Genomic DNA, 19,844 nt, shown 5'->3' with positions numbered 1-19,844 from the left:
TTATTTATTAGCGCTGTTTAAAGAAATCGTTCTGATTTGACTCATATGACAAGGATGCCATCAGGGCTGGACTGAGACAAAAAATTAAAAAATAAAAATCGGCCGTGGCATTTTTGGTCCAGGCGGCCAAATAACTAGTATTGAAACAGGTTTAAATCAGGTTGGTACAGTTGTTGTTGGGTTAGTCATGCAGCACGTGACAATAATTAAAAGCTACACTTAGCTTTTCACCAAAGTAGCCATTCATTTTGCCTGAATCCTGTTAATCTCTCCCTCCATCTAATTTCTCACCACGTTCATTTCAGCTTCCTCAGTCGCTTCCTTATTTCTCCGCAGCTGATGCAGCAGTCCTTAATTTTACACATTTGCTGTATTTATTTTTGGTTTTTTATATTGTTTTCTCTCAGCCTACTACTCCACCTTTTGGCCACTTTCGTGCTTAACTTTTTCTACACGGCGCACACTAGCGGACAGCGAAGGGAGGGGAGAGACCCCTCACAACACTTGAGGGGCTTTTAAGAGGTTTGATTGGGCAATCTAGTGTCAGTAATGAAAACGAATGAATGGGCCACTGTCAGCGTGTAAGGTGCGCAGAGGCACTTCAGGCCAGTCCCATCGGCCACAAAGTGCGTCGGACCACCGACGTGGCCAGTGGTATACCAGGTTACCATCCAGGTGGAGGGCAGCAACCCCTCCTCCCTCCCTGACGACCTCAACGCGTTCTACACCAGGTTTGAGACGGACAACATGGCCCAGCTTAAAGAGTTCAGATCCTCACTCAAACCTGGCAGCTCTGCACTCACCTTCAGGACTGAAGATGTGGTGAGAGCCCTCAGGAGGACCAGGGAGAAGAGCTCACCCGGCCCTGACAACATTAGCAGTCGAGTTCTGAGGCACTGTGCAGGGCAACTAGGAAGTGTGTTCTGGATTCTATTTCAACACTCAATTGACAGTCACACCGTCCCCCAGCTGTGGAAACACTCCACAGTCATCCCCATCCCCAAAAGAAACAACCCAAAGTCTCTGAATGATCTCCGTCCTGTGGCCCTCACCTCCCTGATGATGAAGGCCATGGAGAAGATCATAAAACAGCACATCGTAAGAGCAATTGACCCCCTGATGGACCCACTCCAGTTTGCTTACCGTGCATGCAGAGGTGTCAATGATGCCAAAATCTTCATCTTGGACTCCATCCACAAACATCTGGAGCTCCCTGACTCCTCTGCCAGACTTCGGTTTGCAGATTTCTCATCAGCGTTCAACACTCTGCAGCCTCATATCCTGGCCACTAAACTTTCCACCTGATTTCACCTGGATGATCAGCTAATCCTGTGGATTTTGGACTTTTTGACCAACAGGACTCAGAAAGTTCAGGTCAACAAGTCTCTTTCTGGTCTCTGTTCCACCTGCACTGGCTCCCCCCAGGGCTGTGAGCTCTCCCCCCTGCTCTTCATCCTCTACACCGATGACTGCAGATCCACACAGCCCAACTGTCACCTGGTGAAATATGCTGACGACACAGTTCTCCTGTCACTGCTGTCAGGCCCCTCACGACACCACGGGCCCGCTCTGCAGGAGTTTGTATAGTGGTGTGACAGCTCTAAACTTGAATTGAACGTGAGCAAAACCAAAGAGATGGTGGTGACCTTCTCCAGTAGGCACAGGGATCTGGCTGCTTCAGTCACCACCACCATCCATGGGAAGCCAGTGGAGGTAGTTGAGGAGTACAAATACCTGGGAAGCATCTTTGACAACCTCCTGAAATTCTCTGCCAACACAGAGGAGATTCTCAGGAGGTGCCACCAACAGCTATACCTTCTTAGGAAACTCAACTCCTTTGGAGTCAGCACACCCATCATGACTTTCTACTATGCCTTCCTGGAAAGCATCATGACCTTGTCCATCACCTGCTGTTTCCACTCCCTCAGCCTCCAGAACAGGAACAGACTGCAGCACACTGCATCAGTGTGCTCTAAAATCATTGGCCTGCCTGTCAGAACTCTGGCACAGGTTTTCAGACAGGCAGCCAAAATCATCAACAACCCCACTCACATTCTTCACCCCACATTTCAATGGCTCCCCTCTGGACGACGCCTCCGCTGCATTTCCTGCAGGACTGAGAGGAGGAGAGCCACCTTTGTCCCCAAAACCACTCTGCTTTTTAACTCCAGCCGATAAGAACATTTCCCGCACCCATAAACTACACTCTTCTTACACTGCTGACACTTTATTCACTTTTAGTCACTTGCAGTTATTTAGTCACCTTCAGTCACTTTAATTTTAAAACTGTCGGGCAGCAGGGGCGCATCCAGATTTTTTTTCATAGGGGTGGCCATAGGGGTAGGGTGACCAACCATCCTATTTTTTGCACTTGTAGACATTAGCCTTTTTACTCTTCAATGCGCCATATAGCGGCTGCAGCAGGTGTGCCACTCTGTGGAGAAAATGGTTGTAAAAATTTCCCATCCCCCAAAATTCCTGCAGTGCTTTAATAGATGTCGGAAGCGGAAAGTCTTGAACAGCCCAAATTTCTTTGGCAATGGAACCGCACTCTCAGCGGAAATACAGTGTCCCAGGAAGTCTAGAATTGGCAACCCAAACTGGCATTTAGACGGGTTAATGATTAGGCCACATGCAGCCAAGCGCTGAAAAACCTGACGCAGATGGGACGTGTGCTGTCTCTTCGAACTGCTGGCCGCCGGGATATCATCTAGATATACAAAAACGAAACACAGCCCGCGCAAGACCAAGACCATCAAACGTTTGGGTGGCATCTTTCAGGCTGAAAGGCAAGCGCAAAAACTCAAAAAGGCCAAACGGAGTAATTATGGCGGCTTTGGGGACATCCTCAGCACGCATGGGAACCTGGTGATACCCATGTACTAAATCAATCTTACAAAAAAAATCAAGGTCCCGTGAAGATGGACGGAAAAATCCTGGATGTGGGGAATGGGATAGCGATTGTTTGCTGTGACGTTATTAAGACAGCGAAAATTCTCATAAGGCCGCCTCCCACCGTCAGATTTGGCCACCATTTGTAACGGGGAAGCCCAGGCACTGCACAATGCCCAGGCGCTCCATAGTCGCAAGTGGTAATCCTTCGCAGCCAGCAGCAGGGAGTTGGCAAGGCCAGGTCGCACTGGAGCTGGCAGAGGAAGAGGTAGGTGAAGAGGAATCCTCCGTCATTTGTTCCTAGCAAGGACAGCATGCTCTCCAAGAGCGGTACCATCACCCAGGCGCGAGAGAGAGGAGTTTCTCAGCCTGCTCTTCATCAGAGAGGGAGTAGCACCTCAGAAGCAGTGCCCTTGAGAGCGGTGTATTTCCCTTGGGCGGGGGCAATCCTGTAGGAGGGTCATCACACACTGGGTGGACAGTGGATCCAGCAACGCCATCACATGATGGCATTTTGTGTCATTGGAATGAAATGCCACGAAGAGCAAACTGAACTTCGACGTGCATGAACCATGAAGGGGGGTTGTGAAGCCAAAAATCCAAAAGTGGTAGAACTTATTTACCTCTTGTTCCTTAAACATCTTGATAATTTATCCCATGTTATTTCACAGTTGGCCGTAACGCTTTATTTTAGATATTGCTGGTGTAACTTTACTCTAAATACTATCCCGGGTTTGTTTGTGGTAGCATTATATTACATGCACGCATATTCTTTTAAAGCAAATACTACTTAACCATCAGGTGATTTGACTCTTCTTCTGTTGACAGGTAAATTTCTGGTAAATTATGTTTGCTTATGTTGCTTTGGCTATACTTACCTTTGTCTGTCCCTTTGTTCTGGTCATATATCCAAAGCCGGTGTGTGGGAGGGGCCAACCCAGCACTTCCTGTTTATATAAGGTCATGAGGTCAGTGATTGATTCACTGGGCACAACCAAATGAAGGGTTTTTTCCTTTTGATAGTATTGTTTATTTTCTTTAAAGTAACGTTTGAGTTGTACTATATGCAGTGTTTTACTTTTCAAATCATTTAGCTGTGTAAACGAGTCTGTCAATTGGATGAATAATTTTATTCCTGTTTATTTGTTTCGATTATCTTGTTTGGTCTAACCTATTTCTAAGGTAGAGAATAATGACATTGAGATGTGTGTAAAATTCTATATAAAACAAGTGAGATTTTGACAACCGGGGTTGTTTTAAAATGGTAGAATGGACATGCAAGGAAATATAGTACACTTAAAAGAAATTTGACCCGTCTGCTGATGCTGTCCTTTCCTTGTCACTTGCTCTACACTACCACCCACTGCTAAATTCAATATGTATACTGTAGTCTTTACCAGGCTACATTTTGTCATTCTATCTGACAGCAAAGTTGACTAATGCAGCTTTCTGGGGGCAGAAGGTTCTTGCACATTAAAATTTTTACAAACCTATTTTAAAGTGTTTTTCTTCATTTGTTTTTTTCTTTTTTAATTTTTATTTTCTGTTAGAATTGTATTACTTTTCTGTTTGATTGTTTGGCTTTGTGGTGGATTTTTCCCATACAGTTTTAATACACTGAGATGGTGACAGAGAAAACACTCTTCACTAACCAATGGGTAACATCATAGTGGCTCTCCTTTTTTTTTTATACAGTCTATGACTACAGGCAAGAAAAACTATAGATTTTGGGGTTACCTGTCCCTGCAAATCCATAATCATAATCAAGTTACAGTGATTATTCTTGATTAAAATAGACACAAAATAGACCACTTACCATGACAAATGCAAAATAGACTCCTTAAATAGAAAAACATTAGGCAGCAGCTTTTTTTATTTAAAAAAAAGGGTTTACAAGCAGAGATACAGTGAAAGAGGAAATGCGAACAAATCCTTCAGCCTTCATATTCACCTTAACTGGAGTTCATTATGGGTATCTTTATAAAATAAACTTATATCTAACCAGGAATTCATGATTGTGGCATCAGGCTGTGTGTGTGTGTGTGTGTGTGTGTGTGTGTGTGTGTATGTGTATAAAAACTATGAAGCCCAAAGCGTAACCCTTTTTCTCAGGGTTCAGGTGGTGTTGAGTGGTTTTTCAGGATGCTGTGTGTTGTTTTGGCTGCTCTTGTACGCCTCGCTGAGCTGTTGAAGGTCACTTAGCAGACCTGCAAACTGCTCCTCCTGTGTGAGCACATTAAAAACAGCTGTTAATATGCTGAAATCAACCACTGTCGCTAAACTTTAAATATCCAGTACCTTAAAGGGAACATATTTGGTTAAGAAATACAAATTAGCTTGTTTAAAGGGCATCAAATACACTTAAACCACTCTCAGATCATTTCTTATAAAACTTAATCAGCATAGTTGCATTTAACTGCTTTTTAAATATTCAGTTTTTATGGGTCTACAGCATATGAAACTGTAATCTTTTAGCCTACTGATAACAATAGAGGCAGTGTTTGAAATATGCAGAGGATGTTTATCTATCAGCAGTGATCCGGGCTTTTTCCTGTATAAGGTTTTGGCCTCCCCCTAAAGTAAAGTCACCGGCATTCTGTTAAATATTTTGAGGGTTTAATTTAATCAGGCATAAAATACACTGTTGTTTATGAAACAATCACAAATCTCAGAGAATTCAGTGACTGCTGATGATTAAGGTAATACAGGTAGCTTCTACTATTTGAGGCAGACTGTGTTTGCCTGCATAGTAAACATAACCTGCACCCTCTGTTATTAAATAGCAGATTCCATCACAGTTTTTAAGAGACTAATGAATATATTTCTGCCTTTTAGTTTGCTACGTTTTAATTTAAGGACCCCCTAGGGCTGGACTGAGATGCTCTGAGCCAGTTCTGGCTGTCTTCACTCCTCCACTGAATGGGCTTGCAAAGAGAGGTGACCACCTCTACTGGTAGCATGACTCAAAGTGTCATTTATAAATATCATGCAGTTATATTGCTCATAAATTAAATTAAATTTCATATAGAGCGTAAAAAAGTAGGTATTCCTAGGCTAAATTCCAAAGCCTGCGGTAGCTGCACATGTTAGAATAGTCTAACTAGGTCAGAACAGAACAGAAAATAAAACCATTAAATTTATAATTATATAAAAAAGTACTAAATGTTACTACTTAATAATTTAAGTGAACTGTTTTATGTTAGCGTTCTCTCTATGGACATAAATTCTTTTACCAGAAAGTTTTTGATTTCTGAAAATTTTAAAAATCAGTGGTTTGGTTCTATTTTTCTATCTCAATTTAAAATGCGAAAATCTTTTGCATCCCACTGGACCCTTAAACCTCATCTCTGATCAACTCATTAGGCTAAGAATAAGGACTTCCTTCATGATGACTGACAAAATACCGGATACTCTCTAGATCAGGGGTGTCAAACTCCAGGCCTCGAGGGCCCGTGTCCTGCAGGTTTTAGATCTCACCCAGGGTCAACACACCTGAATCAAATGATTAGTTCATTAACAGGCTTCTGGAGAACTTCAAGACATGTTGAGGAGGTCATTTAGCCATTTAAATCAGCTGTCTTGGATCAAGGACACATCTAAAACCTGCAGGACACCGGCCCTCGAGGCCTGGAGTTCGACACCTGTGCTCTAGATCAAATCAAGGCAGATAAATGAGGAATAACAAATGCAGGTGACCTGCAGTACCATCATAGCCCACCAGGGAGCACCAGCGCACACTGCTCTGTGGGGTTCAGGAGAATAAAATGTGGATCTTGAAGTGAACTATTTACAAGCACTGTTCTTTGACAGTGGACTTTCTTCATCTCACTTACCAGCACATTCACTCTCTCGGCTGCTGCAATGGCAACACTCAGCTTCCTCTCATCTTCCTCCCTTTCCTCTTCAATCACACCCAGCCTGCAAAACACACAGATAAGAAGACATGCTGTTAAGAGAGAAACACTGAGGTTGCAGATTGAACAGGATAAAGCACAAACAAAATGCATGCTTTAAAAACAGAATATATGAGGTGTGATCAAAACATTCTGAGAACTGGTCGATAAAAAACTCAAATCTAAAAACTCTTTCCTGATTTCAATTTGGCTGTTTCTTCTGCGTGTGGTCACCTCAGATCTTGACCTTTCTAGAGACCAAATGTGTGTGCTCAACACTGATCGGTTCATTGTGGGATCAAATTTTAGGTAGCTATAGAATTTAGGTGCAGTACTTTAGGGAAGACAGGATGATGCCTTGGTGCCAGTGCTCTGGAGCAGCTGAAGCGGTGCATGAGCGTGATTTACAAGTGTGCAGCTTTTTGTGTAGTGTGAGAAAGAGGATTCAGAGGTCAGAAGATTTCGACACATGGAGGGAGATCCCACTGCACGAGTGCAAGCTGATCGAACATGACTGTCACTGAGAGATCTAAAATAGTAGGTGCTCTCAACACTGTCCAGAGATGCACGACCTTCTGGTTTTAAGTATGAGATCCTCCAAATTTAAACTGGATAAAGATTTTTTCAATTTCTTTAGTCACACCTTGTGTTTACTTTCAAATGGAACACACACACACGTTAATGCACAGACTAACCTGAAGGTGGCGCTGGCAAGCTGCTCCTCACGCATAGCCAGCACATTCCTGAGCTCGTTGACCTCTTCCTGCAGTATTGCATTCTGGTCCTGACTTTGGATGATGAAGTCCTCCAGGCGCTTAGCCATGTCCAGCTCGCGCTCCGTCACCTGCTCTATGCCCAGGCGAAGCTCTGACAGCTCCTGAGCATGCTGTCATTACACGTAGACATCATATAAACTGTAGCATTGAAAGCAAACACTTTACACTGTCACTATAATATGTAGGAGGCTTGCCATACCTTATCCAGTAAGCTGAATTGCTCATTCTCAGTCTTGATCTCGCTCGGTTGCCGGGTGTGGCTGCCTGGTGGGTTGGGGTCCCCGGGTTTAATCCAGGGAACCGGTGCAGGTGCACGCTTGACAGAGACGCTCTGGGAAAACATGAGCAGAAACTCCCTGCGTTATTCCTCTCAGTGAAACTTGAAAAAATATGTGTGCACTTACAGAAGCGTGACTCAGAGGTGCTACTTAAGACCCCTGATCTGTGTTTATGTATGCTGTTGTGATATTCCTAGACATAAAAATGTTTCCTATGATGATTTTTTTTATCCACTACTCATAAAACTTGGACCTGGCCGATAAGTGTGGCAAGTATAAGTGTTTGTCCACTTCCAATCAATGCAATGTACTGCAATAATGTACGGCTCTCAGGAATTCCATTAATCTGAATATTTTGAGTGTTTCTGCATAAAATATTCAAATATTACAAATCTAGAAACAATCTGATCCAGATTTAACTTGAGCAAAAGAAAGGAAGTAACAACAGATAAAAAAAAAAAACAGCCTGACTGTGATAACAACCGTACTTTGTTGTTGATTAGAATATTACAGAGTCACAAATTTATCTGTATTTTGCTGTTACACTGATATATGACGTATGCAAACTGTAATATATAAACTGACTCAGATGTAACTTTATTAATTTTTTTCTACTTTTATTACAATAAAGTAAAGTTGTTTTGCAAGACTTAAGAAGATAAATGTAATTATGTTTTGTAATTTGTGTCTTTAAACATTTAATGTTGTAATTATATTACAACATTTCTTTCACAGACAAAAGATACAGTAGAGATGTGATAAACAAAAACAGATTCATATTATTTCTGTAAAAAATCTAGTCATGCTTGGTCATTAAAAATGGCCAAGGCTGTTTATTGTTTAAAGGCTTTAGAGTATGAACTATAGCCTCCTCTGTGAAAAGCTGAAGTCCTTTTTGCATAAACACGAGAACATGAGCTGCGCAGCTCAGTTGCTATTACAGGCAGTTCACAGTTCCTGTTTATACTCACAGTATTTGGTGGTGAGATAAGTGGTTGGTTGGGCTCCGCCTCCTGTTCCTGGTCAGATGTCGGCAGAGCCTCGGAGCTCGTTTGCCTCTTCATCTCACGTTTTACTTGTGCCGGACGTCTGTGTGGGGCACTCTGAGTTCTGGCGATCGGTTTCCTCCTTTGACTCCTGACATCCACGGTGAATAAACGGATCAGTGTTAATTATTTAAATGCCAATGAACACATTATACAATGTTTAAAATGCACAGACAAAGGATCCTAAATGGAATAAAAAAATCAAATCTATCTGACCCAAACTGAATTTGTAATTGAATAGCTTGAGAGAGTCCTTCCTCCACACTGACATTGGGAGGAGCTGCGTCTGACCTCCACTGTGCCCCTTTGAAACTGACCTGTTGTCACGTGTGCTTTTGGATTCCTGAGGAATATGCTGGAGAGACGACTGGAGAGGGCTGTACTTGCTCAAGTCCTTAGGTGGAATATACGCTGGCTTGATGTGTCCTGTTTGGCTACAGGAATACCACTGTTTTAGTAACATGCAACAGAACTAATATGATGGACAAATCACACAAATCAACATACCTGTTAATATCTATCCGAGGTGCTTCAGGGCCTAGTGACTCTGTTATTTGGTTCAGAATTGAAGGCAGAGGGTGCAGCTTGTCAACTGTTTGCTGAGGGAGAAACAAGTAGCATGTTAACCTTCACTTATACACAAAGCATGAAATAAGTATATTTATATAGTGAATGGATACATAATTGCTTCTGGTAAACTTGAGAGAAAAACTACATCTATGACCACACAACACAGCGATACACACCACACACACCACATTTTTTCTACAAGGCCTTTTAATCCCTTAACCTACCAGTGTTAGAATTAGGATTCTGTTTACAAATCTTTATATGGGATAAAGGGGTAGCTGTGAATCTCTTAAATCTGTGTAACTAGATAACAAAAATCAAACCCTATCTTTAATCAGAGCTCTGATCACAAGAATAAGATTATTTCCTTCTGTGTCTGTAGTTCACTATCAATAGTTTTACTTAGGTCACCTGACAGATTAAAAAAATGGGGGGGGGGGGGGGGGTGTCAGAAAAATAAAAAATTATATCTTCTAATAATATCCAGCTATTTATGTCATTCTTGTGACTTTATCTGCAGTACCCCCATAGTCCACTTGGGGGCCACAGCAAAAGCTTTTTGTCCTGTACAGCCTCCATCTTGTCAACACAATCTTAAAGGGTAGAATTAGTGCGTGAGTACACCATGTATAACTGAAGTGATCTATATGTGGGTGTCAGTCAGTCCAGCTTGTACAGAATGCTGCAGCTCTCCTTTTGACTCGTGTGAAGAACATATTACTCCGGTGCTTGCTTCCCTTCATTGCCTTCCAGTGCGTTTTAGAATTAAATTCAAAATCTTACTTTTGACTTATAAAGTGCTAAATGGCCAGGCACTGGACTATTTGTCTGACCTTTTGCAGCTTTATACGCCCTCTAGAGCCCTTCGATCAAGTGATCACCTGCTCCTTACCTTACATAAGTCTAGGATGGTTCATAGAGGAGATCAGGCATTTGCGGTTTTGGCACCGAAAATGTGGAATGATCTACCTCTCCACATTAGAAAGGCCCCAACTGTTACTCTTTTTAAATCGCATCTTAAAACATATTTTTTTACTCTGGCTTTCGAAACTGTATGAGAGTTACCAATTCTTTTATCCTAAAAAACTCCTTTGTCCCACACGCCATCAAACTGTTTAACTCCTCTCTGGAGGGGAGAGGGAGGGGAAACAGGAGGACAAAGGAGGGGGGAACAACTAAGCTGTAGTGCCTCTTCACCTCACTGTACAATACCTTGTGCAATACTTTTTGTAAATAGTCAACAGTGCAATAGACTCAATACTTGAAATGTGCAATTCACTTGTATTTTTATTTTTTATTCCTATTTATTCTATTTATCCCCTTTGTATATTTTATTTATATTTGTCTCTGTATTTATATATGTGTGTGTGTGTGTGTGTATATATATATATATATATATATATATATATATATATATATATATATATATATATATATATATATATATATATATATATATATAACAATTCTGTAACTGTAACTTCGGTCGTTGCTTTGCTTTTTGGAAGTCGAATTTCCCAGAGGAACCCACCCGAGGGATTAATAAAGTTCTATCTTATCTTATCTTATCTTATCTAATTTTCTTTTAATTTTCTTACCTGTTGTTGTTGTTAATGTCATTGTTTAATTGTTATTTTGTACAGCACTTTGGTCAACTCCCTGTTGTTATTAAATGTGCTTTATAAATAAATAAATAAATAAATGAAATGAAATCTTCATATAAACTCTATAATTATAAGTATCCCCCTGATAGCTGCTTATAAATTGTCTTCCACTGTGGTTAAGCTAGCTAGTGGAGCCATGCAATACAAAAGTCACACAATTCCTTTAAAACTAACTACCAAACTGGACTAATGTTTGCCTGCCTACCTGGTCCTTCTGGTAGATGATGTCCACCAGCAGTCCATGGAGCACAGCCAAACGCAGAGGCAAATCCACATAGCCATCAAAGGATGTCATTGCAATCTCAGTGTCTCCACTCGACACCGTTTGTAGGAAGCCTCTCATTCCATCCCAGTGCTGCTCCAGGAATTCATTCATGAAGAGCATGTACTCCTCCTTTTCCCCGAACCTAAGTAAGAACAACAAATTTAATTTACTTTAGGTATTTATTTCAGGCCCTTTATTGTTATTGTACATGTGCAACAAAAAAATATCTTTATCCATATTCCCAGATTATGTCTTTCAGTATGCCAAAACAAACAAACAAACAAAAGCAAACAATCTGCTCAGGAACAAATGCACAAACGTGACATAAACTACTGACAAGGTGAAGTTGGCCAGATTCTGGATGACTTTGGCTGTCAGCGTAAGGGTACGCAGGGTGTTTGGCTCCGGGTACGGTTGCGTCAGACCAAAAAGGGAAGGACTGAGGATAGCAGGACACAAGAAACGAAGGAAGAGGGAAGCAGAGATGAGCCGATGGCCAATCTCCGGTTTGCCCTGGTCTTCACACACCTCCACCCAGCTGGAGAAGATCCTGTTTAACTCTTCAGGAAAAGGCCTAGTGGAAAGAAGCATGTCAAGTATGAGATCTCTGAATGTGAGAGATGCCCAAATCATTTATTGTATGTTAAGCTGATTTCTCTCACCCATGGAGCTCAATGATCTTCTGCACCACCTCCTCACAGGTTTCCCTCAAGTGCTTCTGGTTGCTTGACAGTTCAGCCGCAGGACATTTACGAGGGTCAACTTCACAGTTCTCAGTCGATGCATATAGACGGTTGATAAATTCTCCTGCATTGAAAAGAAAGCATAGAGTTCAGGAAAACCCAGTACGATTGAATACAAGCAGCCACCTTTACGACTGATCTGCCCTACCTAGTGTGTCGATGAGGTACTTCTGACCAACCAGCTTCATATATTCATCTATAGCTTTAGTGGCCAGTGTGTTCTCTCTGAAGATCATTGCTTCTTTTTCTCCAAGACGCTCCACCTCATCGTTGCCCAAATCAATGAGGAATTCCTAAGGAATAAAAACTTACTTCTGAATATGCTTCTGGTTGTATTTTTGATACATATTGTGAAAAAATAACGTTTGATTCATAAATTGCATTAAAAATTTTTTAAATTTAATCTCATTCTTTACCTTGGCCTTGCCGATGCTCTGGAGTACGTGGACCAGAGCTCCTGCCAGCTCTTCCTTCTCCTTCACATTCAGAAGTGGCTCCAAGTTTCTGCACATTTCTACGTAATCCACAGTCACATACTCAGCAAACTCTTTATATTTCTCCATTGGCAGAACTTGCAAGTTCTGGAAACGGGCCTTTATGCGAAGTGAAGCCTGCGGCCCCAGAGCTTCTTTGTTCCCTGCTGAGCCTGACGCCTTATATGGAGTGATGGGGTACCACTTCTCCTGATAGGTCCTCCCTCGAATGTCAGCTAGAGGTATGGTCACGCTTCCCAGAGGGTGTAGACTGGAGTCGTCTCGGGAATGCCGCTTTTTCTTGGGGTCTTCTTCCCGGAAGAGGTGCAGGCTGATTTGGGAGATACAAGGCAGGTTGTCGAGCTCAAAGAATTCTCCCCAGAACAGTTGGCACCCTCCAGTCGCACCTCCACTGGCCCCCAGGCCTCCCGAAGATCCAGCGGAGCCATCTGCTGCCAGGCTGGAACGGTTTGGGAGCTTGCCAACAGCTCTGCTGGTCGTGCGGGCGAACAAGGTGCCATCCAGGTGTACCTCACAGTAATAACGCTTTTTGGGTGGCAGATCCTTGGCTTCATTAACCCACAGACTCAGCGAGTTCTCTGTGCGCTCGATGTTGTCCTGTGATTATAATGAATGTTATTAGTAGCACAACACAATTTGAATATTGCGTGACCGGTGGGACCGGCGGCTGAAAGCTCACCTTGTTGGGCTGTGCAGCTCGTCTCAGATCTTCAATCCAGCGGTCACGTTCAGCAGCCGAGGAGCAGCCGAAGCAGTGGGTGTTCTCAGAGTTTATCACCTATAGCACATTGAAACTAACAGTTAGTGGTACTGGAATACTTTACAGTACTCGTTAATGAATCTATGGGAGTGCCCTTTAAAGTCTACCTCAAAGCAGTACTTCTCCCCCAGAATGGAGCTGTGGACCGGTCTGATGACGGTGCTGGTGTCTGCACTCAGATCTAGTGTCCCCACTGGACTGACTGGAATTGACACAGACTCTCGGGATTCATAGAGCCTTAAAATTAAACACAGTGGAAGAATTCAGTCACAAAAAGGAGATGGAGATTTGTCAAAGGTACTCACAATGTACACTTTCACTACCTGCAGGTTGTTTTACCATCGACACATTACATTAACACTGTGGTTGTTTTTAAAAAGAACATCTTGCAAAGTTTTATTTGCAACATGTTTGAATTATTCTTTAGTGAGGTTTTATGTGTGTGTAGGTTCTCTCTCAACCAGGTCAACCAGGTCATGCTGAACTCTTAAGTTTCCAAAACTTAAAGACGTCCAGTTGCTTTCTTTGCAAGCTTCTTGGACCTTTAGTGAGGTTTACTATGAAACTGATCGGTTAGTCTATTGTTGAAGAAGTGATTAAGAACACGATAGATGAATTATAGGCAGGGTTTTTTGAAGATAAGAGTTTGGCCTTAAATTATGAAAGACAATGAGAGAAGTTACTTTAGACCAAAGGTGGATATGGAGTGCAGTATATCTGCTTTGAGAAACACAGCAGTGCACTTTACCTGCGTCCTTTGTTAAGTCCCTGTTGGTTTAGCTGGGTGTTGCTATTCCTCTTGGCTTTGTTCTCAAGACGTCGCTTGATCAGTCCCTACGGGTGAAGAATGCAAACACAGTGCATTTGGGCAATTATGTGTTGTATCAACAGGAAAAGGAAAACTAGCGCAAAGATTGTCTCTGGCGCATACTGCACTCACCCTCACACCGCCATCTTGAGCCTTTGGTCGAGGACCAAGCTGGCCCCCATGGTCGGGGCTGCATTCTAGGGATTGGGATGAAAATGGAATTCTCTGTCAGTTTTTCATTAGTGTTGGCAGGACAAGTTGGCTTAACTAAATGAAATTATAGGCAGTACTCATTGTTTCCATTTAGAGTTTGTGGTCAGTACTTCTACATATTTCTTCCTTTTTGTGAGTCAGTTGTTTCCAGGCGTCAAATCAAATGGTTGCCAGGCTAACTTTAGAGCAGATATTGTGTGCTGGTGAAGCAGGAATAGCACGAATATTAATACAATTAAAATTGGCTAAGTTCCATTACGGTAAGTGACTTCCAGGTCATATGAGAGCACCTGGGGTTAAATAACCTGTGATTTTTTGCTGATATGAAAACAAAGCAGTAAAATAAGTAGTTATGCACACCATCTTATGACTAATTTTCAAGCAGTTAGATGAGTGTTTTTTCACTCATCTAACACAAATAACTTCTACTGAAGACTCTCAAAAACATCAAGCAAAAAGTTTTAATATTTCCAGATGGGTTCAGATGAGCCATTTCAGGATGTGGTTTAAAGCTGTAATCCGATAGCTAGACCTATCTCAGTAAAGTTAACTAATTGCACATATGTCACTAAATAACACATAGTGTACTGCAGCTTTACATAGAACAAACGTAAATGTTCCCATTTTGATTTTTCCTGTTTTGTGTGAACATTTTAACCTTTTAGTCAGAAAATTGATATCTCTAATATCCTCTTTTGCTTATTTATACTCAGCGATATTGATGTGTTTAATTACAAGATTACACAGGTGTCCGATTTCCTTTTCGCTGCTTACCCAAATTCCCACCACAAACAATCCAGCGTTTAAATCCTATCATTTAGTCCAGAGGTGTGTGCAAAAGCCCTGTTACTTCAGTCTCTGTGTCTTTATCATTTCCTTTCTGTCGTCTTCAAAAGAGCCGATTGAGTCACTCAGCCAGTCGGTGCAGAATCGAACACCTCCACAGTGCAGCACCTCCACTCTTCTAAGCAAAATATATAAACTGCATGGATGGAAGATACCGACTATATCATCTCGCTCTGTCTTTCTGCGAATTTTCATTGGACTGCTAAAACCCTGTCTTGATGCTATCTTCCCCAGAGGGAAAAAAAACACAGAGGAAGCGATCTTACAGACATTGCCACGAACAAACATTTAGCTATTTCCTCTGTGTCTTCTGCGGAAATAGTGCAATAGTCATCGCTGATGTCAGTAACAGTTAAGCTGGGGGGTGTTTGATGATTTTTCTTCATTGCATTTTAATCTGCACATCATTTTGTTTGCTTTGCGTGTGTATACGGACCTGTGTCAATGTCTACAAGGTTCTGCATGCTGAGGTTGGACAAGCAGCTGCTGACACGGTTTCGAGTCCACATTGTTGGCTAAGACGGACACACAAAAACGGGCATTTTTTACTCTCCGTGGTTATGACAACATGATTTGAAATCAGTGTAAATAACATGCTGTTATCTGTGGGTACCTCTTCCTCTGGGGAAATGAGAATCTGCCCATCTTCCAGGCAACAGTTGCTGATGTCCCATAAGGGGACCTCCTGAGGCGGGACCCATTGCAGTCTTGAGAGTTCGCAGGGTCCGGCTGGTGTCGGCACAACCTCATTCAAACCTGCAATTCAAGTAAACGTTGCACAGACAAACACATTTTGATACTGATCAATCATGTAAGGTCAGTATACACATGTAATCACGTGCTAAATATGTGCTGATTTCTCTCACTTTGAAGAACTGACAGTAAATTGTTTATGATGTACAGATACTGTTTAACTGGAGGCGTATGCTGCCGGGCTGGTTTGTTTTTGATTTTTGGTAATGACACTTATCTCACACAGCGATTGGCCACTCCCATTTGAGGTGTTGCCTTGGCCACTGACGCTATTGGTCTCTCTTTTTTATTACACGCCATGAAGGCCTGCGCACATCCTGTGGGCTGTCGTTAGGTTTTTTGTGTCTTTTTTTTTTTTTACTCGATGTCAACATCCATTGTGCTTTTATGTCGTCTTAATGTTTACATTATCTTACTATCAAGTATATGCTGTTCTTGAAACGCCAGCAGAACATAAAGATAATATTGCATCACTAAAACATGCATAAAAGCCCAGGAGAGCAGAAGGTGGCAGGAAAGTAATGCTTGTTTTTAAAGCAATTATATTTTCTTCTTGTTCTTTTTAATAATAAAATATGGTATCTTCTTCATGCAGCCATGCCTCATTTGGCTCACACCTGCATGATCTGTCTGTGTGTGTTGCAGATGTTTCTCTCACTTCCTGTCAGCTGAGATGAAAGACGTCTAGAGAACTTCTGTATAGGTACAACTATTTGAATCTGTCCTGAGGTGGATTGAGGTTTCTGATGTCATTAGACAAATGTTCAGACATCATTTGTATTAGCTGTCTGAGGGCACTCCTTTTTAGTTTCTGCACAAGTACAGGAGTGCGTGCAAATCTGACTAGAGTTCATATTTTGTATCTGAACAGCAGGTAGGCTTCTGGTTGGATTTGCCTACCATTTTCATATAAGGGGCACAGAAACGTCTGTGTCACAACAACACATTATGTTGCTGTACATTTTTAGCCATGTACCTCTTAGTATGCATTTGTTTCTCAGCGCTGGGGAAGTTGGTTAGTGAATCTAGTTAAGTGTGGGTGCTGGTTTGCAGTTCTTCAGTTACTTTGAATTTCTGGGTCATTTCTCTGCTGTTTTGGCGGTTTTGGTCTCGCAATGATTCATGTCTGAAATGAGATAATGACGATTGTCTGGGTTCTGCTTTTTAGAAGGAGAGAAATCTGTTACCTACAAGGAGAGAGCCCTTAAACATAGACTTGAAGGGCGCAGGGCTTAGATTTTAAGCTTGTCCAATGACTCCACACTTGCCTCACAGATTTACTACTACTACCACTACTGCTGCTACTACTAATGTTTTAATCTCGGCCTATACTTACTGTTTGTTTAGAAAATATTCCAACAGTTACAGACTTTCCTTTTGTCTTTGTACTGATCATTTTTTACTGTTTATTTGAGGATGTAAATGTTGCATCTACAAATCTTCTAAAAGAGCTTTCTTGAGGTTAGGGGACTTTAAATAGCCATCAATAGACATCAGATTTGTCACATTATCCGAGATCACACTATCGTTTAGCTTACTGGGTAATGGCTCAAATATCTTTACAACATTTTGTTTAAATTGTTTGCTGATGTTTAAGATATTTTTGGAAGTGTCAAAGTCATTCACTGGTGTTTGGCTGTATTTAACTCTTTCATCACTTTCATAACCTGTAACATTTCTGAGATCCACTCTTTTACTTGTGATTTATAAATGATTTATATTTATAATGTATTTTCACATAATGTAAGCCTATTTAAATTCTCAGCTTCTCTCTTTAATTATTTCTACATGTGTTTAATACTGAGCCAGATGCTAAAATAGTCTTAATAGTATCATTGCAGATGAAATTTCCAGATGCACTTTTGACAGAGGTCACCCATACCACTCATACTGCTGAGTGTTATTAAATGGTCCTACCTACTTAACAAGAAATCACAAATCGTGTGATCGCAAATAGGAAATAGGAAACATTTTCTGATATTTCACATAATATTTGGATTGAGTAATGACCTTAATGCGCAGGGCTTTGTGTGTACGCTGTACTTTTGTTGTAGTAGTCTTACCTGCAAGGGATGGCGTGCTGTTGCGGGGCTGTAGCTTTGGCTTCTTGAGCTTCTGGGACACACTCCGAAGATATTTTTTAAAAAGTGCCCCTCCGCCCCCTTTCTGTGAGGGGTCACTGGAGGCAGCCCCCGAGGCTTCTGTGCCAGCAGAAGTGGCTGCAGCAGAGGATGAACCTGCGTGAGCCGAATTGGCAGTAGAGAGGGCTGCAAACAGCGACCCAGGAGGCTCGGACAGAGCCCTCCTGAAGGGGTTCTTTCTTGTTCCTCCGGAGGCTTTTTCAGGCTTGGCTGCATCGCTGCTTTTCCCATTGGATGAATTCTTTTCTCCGGGGTCCTCGCTCAAGGCCTTGCGCCAGTTTTGCATCTTGCTCCACTTGTTGCTAGAGGCCTTCTGAATTTTTTCCATGGTGGATGTGGAGGATGCCGGCGTTCCTTCTCCTTCTTCTTTCTGCTCATTGAGGGTTCCCTTGGAGCCAGTATGCCACTTGTATGTGTTGAGAGGGTCGCTGGTCTCAGATGTTTGTGGAGGCTCATTTTCCTTCTCAGGTGATCCCTGCTCCTTTGATGCTGGCTGAGCTGCAGGCTCTGGATCTTTCTCCTCAGTGCCCATTTCACACTTTTAGGGTGTAACTAAAATTCTCTCTGTTTTTTAAGGTCGCATCAAAAACCTTCACAAGAGAATTCACCTGTCTCCCTCCTAATTTACCGCTGCTTTGGAGATTGCTGCGTGTGCAAGAGGAAGACAGCGTAGTCTGTATCTCCTCTAACTGTCTGTTTCTCATTTCCTGTCTTGCAAAAACGTTGATCAACAACACGCGACTTAGCTGCTCTGCCTGTGGTTGCTGTGCTGCTGCACTACTCCCATCTCTCTGGGCTGTTGGCTTCCTCATGAAATGACACAGAGAAGTTCAGTGTTTTCATTTAATACTTCCTGTCATCCGTTCTTCCTGTTCTGTCAAAAAAAATAAAACAAATCTGCATTCAATTTGTGTGAAACTCAAAGAAATGTCCACAGATGTTATAATAAAATGTGTGTTTTAGGTTGTCCACCTTGACCTCAAAGGAAGCCTACTTGTCAGATTCAGTCTGTCACATTATGAGCAAGGGAAATGTGGTTTTGCATGTTACAAAGTAGTAGAAATCCATCGTGAGACAATATTAGGCAAGATGTGTAATATGAAGATATTTAATGAATCTAATAAATCACCAGTCCCTATACAGTTAATAAGATTCATTTTCTTGGTAACTTGAATGAAATAAACCACCAAGGACAACATCTTTTTTGTCAAATATACGTGAAAAATATTGTATGGAAGACTCTGGACCCAGTCTTACTTTTTTAGTAAGACCACTAAACTGATATCTGTGAGAAATAAACATAAGTATCCATGTGGTATCAGCTACCTGAGAGTTTACAAGCTGTTGACAGTTAAGAGTCAGTTTCCTGTCAAAGCTACAGGAAACTGACTATAAAAACCACTTCCTGCTCTCATGCTGCTCTTTTCTCGTACACACCTGCAGGGTATTTCTGTGTACCAGTGGGGTGAACTGCCAGCAATATAGTCAGATGTTGTCTTTCTAATTGTGGGAAGTAATGGTGGAGTACAGCAGGACCTTTAGATTTTTCATTGGGAACATTCCTCTAGTTCACTTCTCCAGTTCTTTAAGCTATAAAATACCTGGGAAGTGGTTTTATAGGAATCACATTCACACAGTAACATTAATACAGTATCAACATGCTTATATCTGTGTTTCTATAATAATAATAATAATGGATTGG

The 19,844-nt window shown here is 41.8% G+C and overlaps 1 protein-coding gene across 1 annotated transcript; it reads right to left on the bottom strand.

The window, feature by feature from the left end:
• Positions 1-4,757: 4,757 nt before the first annotated feature.
• rasal3 (RAS protein activator like 3) lies at positions 4,758-19,000 on the bottom strand. Its single transcript, XM_080880056.1, has 19 exons — positions 18,065-19,000; positions 15,862-16,004; positions 15,685-15,763; positions 14,322-14,386; positions 14,130-14,215; positions 13,489-13,618; positions 13,301-13,399; positions 12,544-13,218; positions 12,276-12,420; positions 12,047-12,191; positions 11,722-11,958; positions 11,325-11,526; positions 9,393-9,484; positions 9,203-9,319; positions 8,811-8,976; positions 7,761-7,892; positions 7,481-7,671; positions 6,726-6,810; positions 4,758-5,115 (listed from the first exon to the last, which is right to left on the bottom strand). The coding sequence occupies exons 1-19, from the start codon at positions 18,672-18,674 to the stop codon at positions 5,008-5,010; spliced, it is 3,507 nt and encodes a 1,168-aa protein (XP_080736182.1). The 5' UTR covers positions 18,675-19,000; the 3' UTR covers positions 4,758-5,007.
• Between the last annotated feature and the right edge of the window lie 844 nt (positions 19,001-19,844).

Source organism: Rhamphochromis sp. 'chilingali' (genome assembly GCF_963969265.1).
Source record: "Rhamphochromis sp. 'chilingali' genome assembly, chromosome: 4".
Classification (NCBI taxonomy): Eukaryota; Metazoa; Chordata; class Actinopteri; order Cichliformes; family Cichlidae; genus Rhamphochromis; species Rhamphochromis sp. 'chilingali'.
The sequence above is the reverse complement of the archived record's forward strand: the minus strand, read 5'-3'. Positions and strand labels throughout refer to the sequence as shown.

Coding starts and splice junctions, on each gene's coding strand:
- rasal3 (XM_080880056.1), bottom strand. CDS start 18,674: ATGGGCACTGAGGAGAAAGATCCAGAGCCTGCAGCTCAGCCAGCATCA. Junction 14,387..15,684: donor CCTTGTAGACATTGACACAG/GTCCGTATACAC, acceptor CCCAATCCCTAG/AATGCAGCCCCGACCATGGG. Junction 12,192..12,275: donor GTACCTCATCGACACACTAG/GTAGGGCAGATC, acceptor TTTTCAATGCAG/GAGAATTTATCAACCGTCTA.